This window comes from Salmo salar, chromosome ssa13 (genome assembly GCF_905237065.1).
Source record: "Salmo salar chromosome ssa13, Ssal_v3.1, whole genome shotgun sequence".
Taxonomy (NCBI): Eukaryota; Metazoa; Chordata; class Actinopteri; order Salmoniformes; family Salmonidae; genus Salmo; species Salmo salar.
In genome coordinates this window covers 31,136,084-31,148,756 of record NC_059454.1, presented here as the reverse complement: position 1 = coordinate 31,148,756, position 12,673 = coordinate 31,136,084, and the positions used below count along the sequence as shown (strand labels likewise).

General features: G+C 44.6%; 1 protein-coding gene across 1 annotated transcript in view; it reads left to right on the top strand.

Annotated features, from left to right (window-relative positions):
* Window positions 1-12,673, top strand: part of LOC106566884 (nephrocystin-4) — a 90,052-nt gene that overhangs the window by 47,282 nt on the left and 30,097 nt on the right. The window contains exon 7 of the mRNA XM_014135427.2: window positions 12,211-12,348. Coding sequence (XP_013990902.2) covers window positions 12,211-12,348 — 138 coding nt within the window. The remainder of the gene's footprint in view (window positions 1-12,210; window positions 12,349-12,673) is intronic.

Here is a 12,673-nt window from a genome sequence, read left to right as displayed (position 1 = left end):
ACTGGGAATTTGATATATTTGACTGATATTATCATTGGCTGTTTGTTTCATATCTGCAAAGTAGTTAAAAACGCTGTCAGTTACACTTTAATAAAGGAAATCTGAGGAAAATGTTACCAAAATTCTAACACATCTCCTGTGCCACACACGCATCACGGACTCTAGATCATTGCTACTCTCCCTTCCAGGACGGCTACAAGGCCCTCCCCTGCCCTCCCTTCGGCAAATCCGATCCCACCTCCTTTCTGCTCCTCCCCACCTATAGGCAGAAACTTAAGTAGGAAGCACCCGTGGTGAGGACTGTTCAGTGTTGGTCTGACCAATCTGAAACTGTGCTTCAAGATTGTTTTGATCACGCGGACTGGAACATTTTCCGCGTCGCCTCTGAGAAAGGTGTTGATGTATACTCTGACTTGGTGACTGGGTTCATCAGGAAGTGCATAGAGGATCTTGTTCCCACTGTGACGATTATCCAAACCAAAAACCGTGGATAGATGACAGCATTCGCGCAAAATTGAAAGTGCGAACCACTGCATTTAACCATGGCAAGGTGACTGGAAATATGGACGTGTACAAACAGACCAGCTATGACCTCCGTAAGGCAATCAGAGGTAAAACAACAGTATAGGGTTGAGATACAATTCATCGGCTCGGACGCGAGACTTATGTGGCAGGAATTCCAGACAATCACGGATTATAAAGGGAAATCCAGCCACATCACATACCCCTAAGCCTCGCTCCCTGTCAAGCTAAACACCTTCTTCGCCCGCTTGAGGAAAACATCGAACCGCCAACGCGAGCCCTCGTTACTAACAGGGACTATGTGCGCTCTCATTCTCCATGGCCAACGTCAATAAGTCATTTAAGCCCGTTAACCCTCGCAAGGCTGCCGGCCCAGACGGCATCCCAAGCCGCATCCTCAGAGCATGTGCAGAGCAGCTGCAAGTCTGTTGTCCACACTTGCATCAAGATGTCCACCATTGTTCCTGTACCCAAGAAAGTGAGTGTAACTGAACTAAATTACTATCCCCCCGTAGCACTCACTTCTGTCATCTTAAAGTGCTTTGAAAGGCTAATTAAGGACCATATCATATCCACCTTACCCAACACCCTAGAACCACTACAATTTGCATACCGACCCAACAGATCCACATATGACGCAATCACCATTGCGCTGCACACTGCCCTATCCCAACTGGACAAGAGATATACCTATGTACAAATTCTGTTTATCGACTACAGCTCAGCCTTCAAAACCATAGTGCCCTCCAAACTCATCACTAGGCTCAGGACCCTGGGTCTGAACCCCGCCCATGTCAATTGTTTTGTGTGACAACGTTGGAGGCGGCTTATTGTAGAGAAATTAACATTCAATTCTCTGGCAACAGCTCTGGTGGACATTCCTGCAGTCAGCATGCCAATTGCACCTCCCTCAACTTGAGACATCTGTGGCATTGTGTTGTGTGACAAAACTGGACATTTTAGAGCGGCCTTTTATTGTCCACAGCACAAGGTGAACCTGTGTAATGAATGCGGTTTAATCAGCTTCTTGATATGCCACACCTGTTAGCTGTAAACAAATTTGTGCCCAAAATTTGAGCGAAATAAGCTATTTGTGCATATGGGAAATGTCTGGGATGTTTTATTTCACCTCATGAAACATCGGACCAACACTTTACATGTTGCGTTTATATTTTTGTTCAGTGTATTATTAATGAACTCTCTCTCTCACACACACACACACACACACACACACACACACACACACACACACACACACACACACACACACACACACACAGGCATTCACACACAGGGGGAAAAGTATGTGGCCACATTGGGAGAGAATAGCGATTAGGTCCATCTCCAGGCCTTTTCAACTCTTCTCATCTGCAGCAGACCGATAAGCCCTGACAGGACTGCAGCATGAGCGAGAGAGAGGAACTAATCGCATGAACTCCTCCTGAAACCAACACAGAGAGGACATTTGTCCTCCCCCAAATATTTGTAAGGTGAATTAAGTGCTTTGTGCGCTTTGCCTAAAGGGCACAGATACAAATGTTTCAGAGTGATGTAATATGCTACCACCACTCGTCTAAGGTTAAAGATATCAAAACCACTCACATGCCGCCTTCATCCAGATGAGAATTAATTGGTTTATTTTTTTAAAGTTGCCTGCATGGAACCACAGAATCTAGAGATGGATTTCTGTAATTGCAGACTATTTCTATTAAGTAGGAAATGGAATAAGTAAACGCAGGACCCCCCCCCCCTTTTTTTGCATAGAAATATAATTACCCATATTGAGTGTACACCTCATTCAACTTGTCAACTAATCATCAAGCCCTCAATGAGTTGAATGAAGTGTGTTTGTCCAGGGCTACAACCAAAATTTATACTGTTGGGGGTACTGGAGGACCAAGGTTGGGAAACACTGACATAGACCAGGGTTGTCAAACTCATTCCATGGAGGGCCGAGTGTCTGCACATTTTTGGTTTTTCCTTTCAATTAAGACCTAGACAACCAGGTGAGGGTAGGTCCTTAATAATTAGTGACCTTAATTCATCAATCATGTACAAGGGTGGAGCGAAAACCCACAGACACTCGGCCCTCCGTGGAATGAGTTAGGCCCACTACAACTTGCATACCGCCCAACAGACCCACAGATACACTGCACATCGCACTGCACACTGCCCTATCCCATTTGGAAAAGAGGAATACCTATGTAAGAATGCCGTTAATCGACTATAGCCCAGCCTTCAACACCATAGTGCCCTCCAAGCTCATCGCTAATCTCGGGGCCCTGGGTCTGAAGTGAACCCCGCTCTGTGCAACTGGTCCTGGACTTCCTGACAGGCCAACCCCAGGTGATGAAGGTAGACAACAACACCTCCGCCATGCTGATCCTCAACACGGGGGCCACACGATGTTGCATGCTCAGCCCCCTCCTGTACTCCCTGTTAACCCTTGACTGCATGGCCATGCACATCTCCAACTCAATTATCAAGTTTGGTGACGACACAACAGTGGTAGGCCTGATTACCAACAATGACGAAACCGCCTACAGGGAGGAAGTGAGTGCCCTGGTGGAATGGTGCCAGGAAAATAACGTCAACAAAACAAAGGAGTTGATTGTGGACTTCAGGAGACAGCAGAGAGCGCATGCCCCTATCCACATAGACAGGGCCGCAGTGGAGAGGGTGAAAAGCTACAAGTTCTTCAACGTGCACATCACTGATAACCTGAAATGATCCATCCACACAGTGTGGTGAAGGCGAAACAGCGCCTCTTCAACCTTAGGGGCCAAGCCGAATTTCTTCAGCCTCCTAAGACCCTCACAAACTTCTACAGATGCACCGTTGAGAGCATATTGTCAGGCTGTATCGCAGCCTGCTACGTTAATTGCACCGACCCTAATCTCACTTGTAAACTTAGCGAGAATTGTATTTCTGTGTAAGAGATTACACCGTCCGCTACCGCAGGGCTCTCCAGAGTGTGGTGCGGTCAGCCTAACGCATCACCGGGGGCACGCTGCCTGCCCTCCTGGATATCTACAGCACCTAGTGTCACAAGAAGATCATCAAGGACCATATCCACCCAAGCCACGGCCTGTTCATCCCGCTTCCATCTAGAAGGCAGAGACAGTAAAGGTGCATCAAGGCTGCTGGGACCAGCAGACTGTTAAATACCGTAAAACTTAAATTAATAGCCTTGGCGTTCATTTGCTTAAATCACTGGACACAACAGTCACTTATTAGAGACAGGCTTCGATTTGAGCCAGCCGTCTATTAATACACACATATTTTGCTCATTTGCATACTTAATTGTTTAATTCCAGCATTCACTTCCAGCATTTTAATCAATTTCTTAATTTCCTGCACTGTGTTATAATTTATTCACAGGGTCACGTTTATTTAGTCTTAATATGTCTGTATTTAAAAATAAATTAAAAATAATGGCAATTTTTTTTGAGTCTGAATTATTTTATGTGACATCAAACATTAAACCTTGTAAACAATTCAAGGTAAACTCGTAAACAATTCATTTAGACCGGGCGTTTATTTGAAACAGGTGTTTATTTTCTGAAATGTGTGCCATTGCTCGGATATTAAAAGGGCCTTGCGGCTATTTGAGACTCGCCGTTAAATGTACGTTTTACGGTAGTCACCACTAGCCACTAGTACCCTGCCCTGAACTTAGTCACTGTTACTATCCGGCTACCACCCGGTACTCTACCCTGCTCCTTAGACACTGCTGCCCTATGTAGATATTAAAATGACCGAATCAAATTTTATTAGTCACATGCGCCGAATACATCGGGTGTAGACCTCACAGTGAAATGCTTACTTACGAGCCCCTAACCAACAATGCAGTTTAAAAAAAATATGAGTAAGAATAAGAAATAAAAGTAACAAGTCATTAAAGAGTAGCAGTAAAATAACAATAGCAAGACTATACACAGGGGGGTACCGGTTAGTTGAGGTAATATGTACATGTAGGTAGAGTTATTACACTGACTATGCGTAGATGATAATAACAGTAGCAGTGGTGTTAGATGGGGAGGGGGGGGGGCAGCAATGTAAATAGTCTGGGTAGCCATTTGATTAGATGTTCAGGAGTCTTATGGCTTGGGGGTAGAAGCTGTTTAGAAGCCTCTTGGACCTAGACTTGGCGCTCCGGTACCGCTTACCGTGCGGTAGCAGAGAGAACAGTCTATGACTAGGGTGGCTGAAGTCTTTGACAATTTTTAGGGCCTTCCTCTGACACTGCCTGGTGTAGAGGTCCTGGATAGCAGGATGCTTGGCCCCAGTGATGTACTGGGCCGTAGGCACCACCCTCTGTAGTGCCTTGCGGTCGGAGGCCGAGCAGTTGCCATACCAGGCAGTTATGCAACCAGTCAGGATGCTTTCGATTGGGCAGCTGTAGAACCTTTTGAGGATCTAAGGACCCATGCCAAATCTTTTCAGTCTCCTGAGGGGGAGTAGGTTTTGTCGTGCCCTCTTCACGACCGTCTTGGTGTGCTTGGACCATGTTAATTATTATTTGACCCTGCTGGTCATCTATGAACATTTGAACATCTTGGCCATGTTCTGTTATAATCTCCACCCGGCACAGCCAGAAGAGGACTGGCCACCCCTCATAGCCTGGTTCCTCTCTAGGTTTCTTCCTAGGTTCTGGCCTTTCTAGGGAGTTTTTCCTAGCCACCGTGCTTCTACACCTGCATTGCTTGCTGTTTGGGGTTTTAGGCTGGTTTTCTGTACAGCACTTTGATATATCAGCTGATGTAAGAAGGGCTATATAAATACATTTGATTTAATGTTAGTTTGTTGGTGATGTGGACACCAAGGAACTTGAAGAGCTCAACCTGCTCCACTACAGCCCTGTCGATGAGAATGGGGGCGTGCTCGGTCCTCTTTTTTCTTTTTCCTGTAGTCCACAATCATCTTCTTTGTCTTGATCACGTTGAGGGAGAGGTTGTTGTCCTGGCACCACACGGCCAGGTCTCTGACCTCCTCCCAATAGGCTGTCTCGTCATTGTCGGTGATCAGGCCTACCACTGTTGTGTCATCGGCAAACTTAATGATGTTGTTGGAGTCATGCCTGGCCATGCAGTCATGAGTGAACAGGGAGTACAGGAGGGGAGTGAGCACGCACCCCTGAGGGGCCCCTGTGTTGAGGATCTGCGTGGCGGTTGTGTTGTTACCTACCCTTACCACCTGGGGGCAGCCCGCCAGGAAGTCCAGGATCCAGTTGCAGGGATGTGTTTAGTCCCAGGATCCTTATTTATGAGCTTTGAGGGCACTATGGTGTTGAACGCTGAGCTGTAGTCAATGAATAACATTCTCACATAGGTGTTCCTTTTGGCCAGGTGGGAAGTGCAATAGAGATTGCATCATCTGTGGATCTGTTAGGGCGGTATGCAAATTGGAGTGGGTCTAGGGTTTCTGGGATAATGGTGTTGATGTGAGCCATGACCAGCCTTTCGAAGCACTTCATGGCTACAGACGTGAGTGCTACGGGTCGGTAGTCATTTAGGCAGGTTACCTTAGTGTTCTTGGGCACAGGGACTATGGTGGTCTGCTTAAAACATGTTGGTATTACAGACTCGGACAGGGAGAGGTTGAAAATGACAGTAAAGACACTTGCCAGTTGGTCAGCACATGCTCGCAGTACACGTCCTGGTAATCCGTCTGGGCCTAAGGCCTTATGAATGTTGCCCTGTTTAAAGGTCTTACTCACATCGACTGCGGAGAGCGTGATCACACAGTCTTCCGGAACAGCTGGTGCTCTCATGCATGTTTCAGTGTTATTTGCCTCGAAGCGAGCATAGAAGTAGTTTAGCTCGTCTGGTAGGCTCATGTCACTGGGCAGCTCTCGGCTGTGCTTCCCTTTTTGTAGTCTGTAATGGTTTGCGAGCCCTGCCACATCCGACGAGCGTCAGAGCCGGTTTAGTACGATTCGATCGAAGTCCTGTATTGACGCTTTGCCTGTTTGATGGTTTGGCTGAGGGAAAAGCGGGATTTATTATAAGCTTCCGGGTTAGAGTCCCGCTCCTTGAAGGTGGCCAGCTCTAGCCTTTAACTCAGTGCGGATGTTGCCTGCAATCCATGGCTTCTGGTTGGGGTATGTACGTACGGTCACTGTGTGGACAACGTCATCGATGCACTTATTGATGAAGTCAATGACTGATGTGATGTACTGCTCAATGCCATCGGCGGAATCCCGGAACATATTCCAGTCTGTCATAGGAAAACAGTCCTGTAGCTTAGCATATGCCTCATCTGACCATTTTTTTATTGATCTAGTCACTGGTGCTTCCTGCTTTAATTTTTGTTTGTAAGCAGGAATCAGAAGGATAGAATTATGATCGGATTTTCCAAATGGAGGGCGAGGGAGAGCTTTGTATGCATCTCTGTGTGTGAGTAAAGGTGGTCCAGAGTTTTTTCCCTCTGGTTGCATATTTAACATGCTGATAGAAATTTGGTAAGACAAATTTAAGTTTCCCTGCATTAAAGTCCCCGGCCACTAGGAACGCCGCCTCTGGATGAGCAATTTCCTGTTTGCTTATGGCGGAATACAGCTCTTTTAGTGCGGTCTTGGTGCCAGCATCAGTCTGTGGTGGTATGTAGATAGCTACGAAAAATAGTGTGGTCTACAGCTTATCATGAGATACTCTACCTCAGGCGAGCAAAACGTTGAGACTTCCTTAGATATCGTGCACCAGCTGTTGTTTGCAAATATACATAGTCCGTCACCCCTTGTCTTACCAGACAGTGCCTTGCCAAAATATTCATCCCCCTTGGCGTTTTTCCTTTTTTCTTGCATTACAACCTGTAATTTAAATCGATTTTTATTTGGATTTCATGTAATGGACTTAGACAAAATAGTCCAAATTGGTGAAGTGAAATGGGAAAAAAAATTGTTTCAAAAAATTATAAAAAACGGGAAAGTGGTGCGTGCATATGTATTCACCCCTTTTGCTATGAAGCGCCTAAATAAGATCTGGTGCTACCAATTATATTCAGAAGTCACATAATTAGTTAGATTGCACACAGGTGGACTTTATTTAAGTTTCACATGATCTGTCACATGATCTCAGTATATATACACCTGTTCTGAAAGGCCCCAGAGTCTGCAACACCACTAAGCAAGGGGCACCACCAAGCAAGCGGCACAATGAAGACCAAGGAGCTCTGCAAACAGGTCAAGGACAAAGTTGTGGAGAAGTACAGATCAGAGTTGGGTTATAAAAAAATATCAGAAAATTTGAACATCCCATAGAGCACCATTAAATATATTATTAAAAAATGGAAAGAATATTGCCCCACAACAAACCTGCCAAGATGGGGCTGCCCACCAAAACTCACGGACCAGGCAAGGAGGGCATTAATCAGAGAAGCAACAAAGAGGCCAAAGATAACCCTGAAGGAGCTGCAAAGCTCCACAGCGGAGATTGGAGTATCTATCCATAGGACCACATTAAGCCATACACTCCATAGAGCTGGGCTTTACAGAAGAGTGGCCAGAAAAAAAGCCATTGCTTAAAGAAAAAAATAAGGCATGTGGGAGACTCCCCAAACATATGGAAGAAGGTACTCTGGTCAGATAAGACTAAAATTGAGCTTTTTGGCCATCAAAGAAAACGTTATGTATGGTGCAAACCCACCACCTCGCATCACCCTGAGAACACCACAGTGAAGCATAGTGGTGGCAGCATCATGCTGTGGGGATGTTTTTCATCGGCAGGGACTGGGAAACCGGTCAGAATTGAAGGAATGATGGATGGCGCTACATACAGAGAAACCTGTTTCAGTCTTCCAGAAATTTGAGACTGGGATGGAGGTTCATCTTCCAGCAGGACAATGACCCTAAGCATACTGCTAAAGTAACACTTGAGTGGTTTAAGGGGAAACATTTAAATGTCTTGGAATGGCCTAGTCAAATCCCAGACCTCAATCCAATTGAAAATGTGTAGTACGACTTAAAGATTGCTGTATACCAGCAGAACCCATCCAACTTGAAGGAGCTGGAGCAGTTTTGCCTTGAAGAATGGGCAAAAATCCCAGTGGCTAGATGTGCCAAGCTTATCGAGACATACCCTAAGAGACTTGAAGCTGTAATTGCTGGTGGCTCTACAAAGTTTTGATTTTGGGGGGTGAATAGTTATGCACACTCATGTTCTGTTTTTTTGTCTTATTTCTTGTTTGTTTCACAATAAAAAATATTTTGCGTCTTCAAAGTGGTAGGCATGTTGAGTAAATCAAATGATATAAACCCCCCAAAAATATATTTTAATTCCAGGTTGTAAGGCAACGAAATAGGAAAAATGCCAAGGGGTTGAATACTTTCGCAAGCCACTGTATGTTGACAATGTTGTCGGAGTCGAAGATATTGCAGTTGTGAATGTCCCATTGGTACTTTAATCTTCCGCGTTGGTCATCAATTTTATTTTCCAAAGATTGCACGTTTGCTAGCAAAATGGATGGAAATGGGGGTTTATTCTATCGCCTACAAATTCTCAGAAGTCAGCCCGCCCTCTGGCCCCTTTTTCTCCGCCTTCTCTTCACGCAAATGACGGGGATCTGGGCCTGTTCCCGGGGAAGCAGTATATCATTCACGTCGGGCTCGTCGGACTCGTTAAAAGAAAAAAAGGATTCTGCCAGTCCGTGGTGAGTAATCTCAGTTCTGATGCCCAGAAGTTATTTTTGGTCATAAGAGACGATAACAGCAACATTATGTACAAAATAAGTTTTAAAAAGTTACAAACAACACAAAGAAACGAAAAAAAAAAATGGTTAGGAATATGTAAAACATCAGCCTTGTTCTCCAGCGCCATCTTGTCATGAAGTGTTCAATGACTAATGTTTACATACTGTTTTACCCATTTCATATGTACAGTATACACTGACTATACCAAACATTAGGAACACCTTTCTAATATTGAGTTGCACAACCCCGTGCCCCCTTTTGCCCTCAGAACAGCCCCAATTTGTCGGGGCATGGGCTCTACAAGGTGTCGAAAGCGTGCCACAGGGTTGCTGGCCCATGTTGACTCCAATGCTTCCCACAGTTGTGTCAAGTTGGCTGGAGGTCCTTTGGGTGGTGGACCATTCTTGATACACACGGGAAACTGTTGAGCATGAAAAACCCAGCAGTGTTGCAGTTCTTGAGACAAACCAGTGCGCCTGGCCCCTACTACCATACCCCGTTCAAAGGCGCTTACATTTTTTGTCTTGCCCATTCAACCTCTGAATGGCACACATACAGAATCCATGTCTCAAGGCTTAAAAATCCTTCTTTAACCTGTCTCCTCCCCTTCATCTACACCGATTTTCAAGTGGATTTAACAAGTGATATCAATAAAGGATCATAGCATTCACCTGGTCAGTGTGTCATTGAAAGAGCAGAGTGTTCTTAATGTGTTGAATACGCCGTGTACATATGAAGTGGCTAAAACAGTATGTAAACATTATTAAAGTGACAGTGGAATGAATACTTTCTGAACGCACTATATATATGCATATATTATATACATACATACAGTACTGGTCAAAAGTTTGGACACACCTACTCATTCAAGGATTTTTCTTTATTTTTACTATTTTCTACATTGTAGAATAATAGTGAAGACATCAAAACTCTGAAATAACACATATATATATTTGCTCTGTTGGAGCTTGAAACAAGCATTTTGCTGCACCTGCGATAACATCTGCAAAATATTTGTACCGACCAATAACATTTGATTTGATTTTAATAGAATTGAGCCCTCTGGCACTCTCTTTACAATTAGTCTCCTCTCAACAGAAGGCTTATAGCAGTTGCCCAACATAAGACATGCCTGAGCCTCCTCCAGAACAGAATGTTTAGAAAGAAATGTATTTGTGTAGAACAGATATGATTGTCTGTCATGTAGAATAGGGAATCATGTTCACTCTATTCATTCCATTTCTATCTGTAACGTGAAGTTTTCACATCACTGAATACATCCCTGCTTCCATTTCACAGGGACGACCCAACACTGTTTGCGCTGCGAGGGTGATTTAAATTGTGTGGAATGAAAAATGACTCAGGAGGGTGAAAAGTACTGTTGTCGATGTCACCCGAAATTATTACAGTGGTCATAATTTGATGATAATCATGGTTATAGTTAATGAATAAGCATGATTAAACTGTTTGCCAGCAGTTCACCACCCGGTCGTTTGTTGTGGCAGTCATTACTCATTTTATCACGTAGGCTAGCATACGTCTCAGGCCCTAGTGAGGGACTATTATCAATCATAGGAGAATTGGATAGCAGGAATGCACTGAAAGAATGTAACGAATGTTTCGTGGAATGGCCATCCGGATAGCATTTATTACCAAGACATTTACTCAATACGTAATGTCTTTACTATATAATATCTGTGGAATTATAACTCATACAAAATGTGACGTTTATATTTATAATTCGGTCGGATTCCATTGTGGCAGTGGCGACATAACAAGATGGATTTCGGAGGAATCACGAAGGACAAGGCAGAGACACCTCGGCCATTAATCGGCGCAATTGCGTCTGCCGGTGTCTGTTTGCATGGCAACCCTATCTCTTCGTTACTCACTGGGCCTGCCTATTATCAGCTGTTGATGAAATAGTTGGAGCTCTGAAGGATGCCGAGTGGCGGAGAGTGGTTCTAATTCCCACTAAAAACTCCACAAGCCCACGGAGATGTGTCGTACTGTGATAAAGCCGCTTAATTGCAATGCTCACGCTTTATGAAGTACGCCACGGCCGCAGTGCATCATTTCCGAGCTCCACAGTAAAAAAGTGTATGTAAAATTTAGACATTAGAAAAGTCACTTTCCCCCAAGTGGATGTTGCCAAACTCGAGTGAAATGCTCTGAATTGTAGCAGAGAAGACCGCAAGCAACAATTTAATGAATTCTAACCTTTAGTTTTAATTAGAGCCTCAGTCATCTTCCTGTAATTCTATCTGGAATCTGCCAGACAGCATAACCACCAATTACAAAACAATCTCTCTTTGAGGCCGTTTTTTGTTGTTGGAAATGCGCGCTGTGCTATTGGCAGCGAATAGAAGGTCCGGCGAACCCTGCTTGGCATTGGCACTCGCACTACTCCTCATAGTGAGCAATTGCTTCTCCCTCTCTCTCATTACCAGGTGTGAAGCTTTGCTCGACAGCCCGGGCGAGTCGACTGCCACACACAACTACTGTAGCTCGGCACTAAATGAATTAATGTCTGCTCTCCGCCAGAGGAGAACCTGGAATCAATCAACGTTCACCGTTGAGCACAACTCACCCTTTATCCTCCATGAGTGGGAAGCGAACATGGATTCCACTAGTTAGGGTCTCAAATTGGTGTCCGAGGAGGCAGTGTGCTGAGTGATACCTGGAGGTAACCTGGAAGCTTGTGTTGACAGATTGGATCAACACAACATAAAGCTATTGTATTTAGTGAATAGGTTTTTCTAAATGAAATTGCTAAATTAATGTTAGCTAACCCTGAGGTGTTAAGAAAAAGCCAATAACACAGTCCGACAACACGGACACCAAAAACACGAGGTAACTAAATAATGAAGTAACACATGCTATATCAAAGTCCAGATTCTGTATCCCAAAATATGGCCCTTTTGAGAAATTGTTCAAATAAAGAGAGCTTTGTCTACTCTCTCAAAATGGCATACTTTGGTTTTCTTGGTTTTCTCTAGGATGTCCTGTAGACCAGAACAAACCCAACAAGCCCCAGTGTCTTCCTCCGTCACGCTCCCACATCATTTCACCGCCGGATGCCACAAGTGGCTTCACCGGGGGCAGCTTGTCCTCCAAGAGCATCCAACGACTCAACGGTAGGACCCCCACACCCGTGTGTGTGTGTGTGTGTGTGTGCGCGGTTGGTTGATTTACAGGGCGGCGATGGCGGTGTTATTCATGACCGTCTCATCCAGATCCATTATACATTCTGCCCTTTCTCTTCAGCTCTGAGACACTCAATTTGCAGCCTAATTGAGCCTGCCCAAGCATATCTGGTGGCTGGTCGCACACAGTGTTCAGCACCTCACACACACCACAACAGAGGTGTGAAGAAGAAGAATAGTTGAAAATAATAATACATTTAATTTTTATAACACTTTTCATTACAGTGTTATTCCAAAGCTCTATATAGGCAAAAAA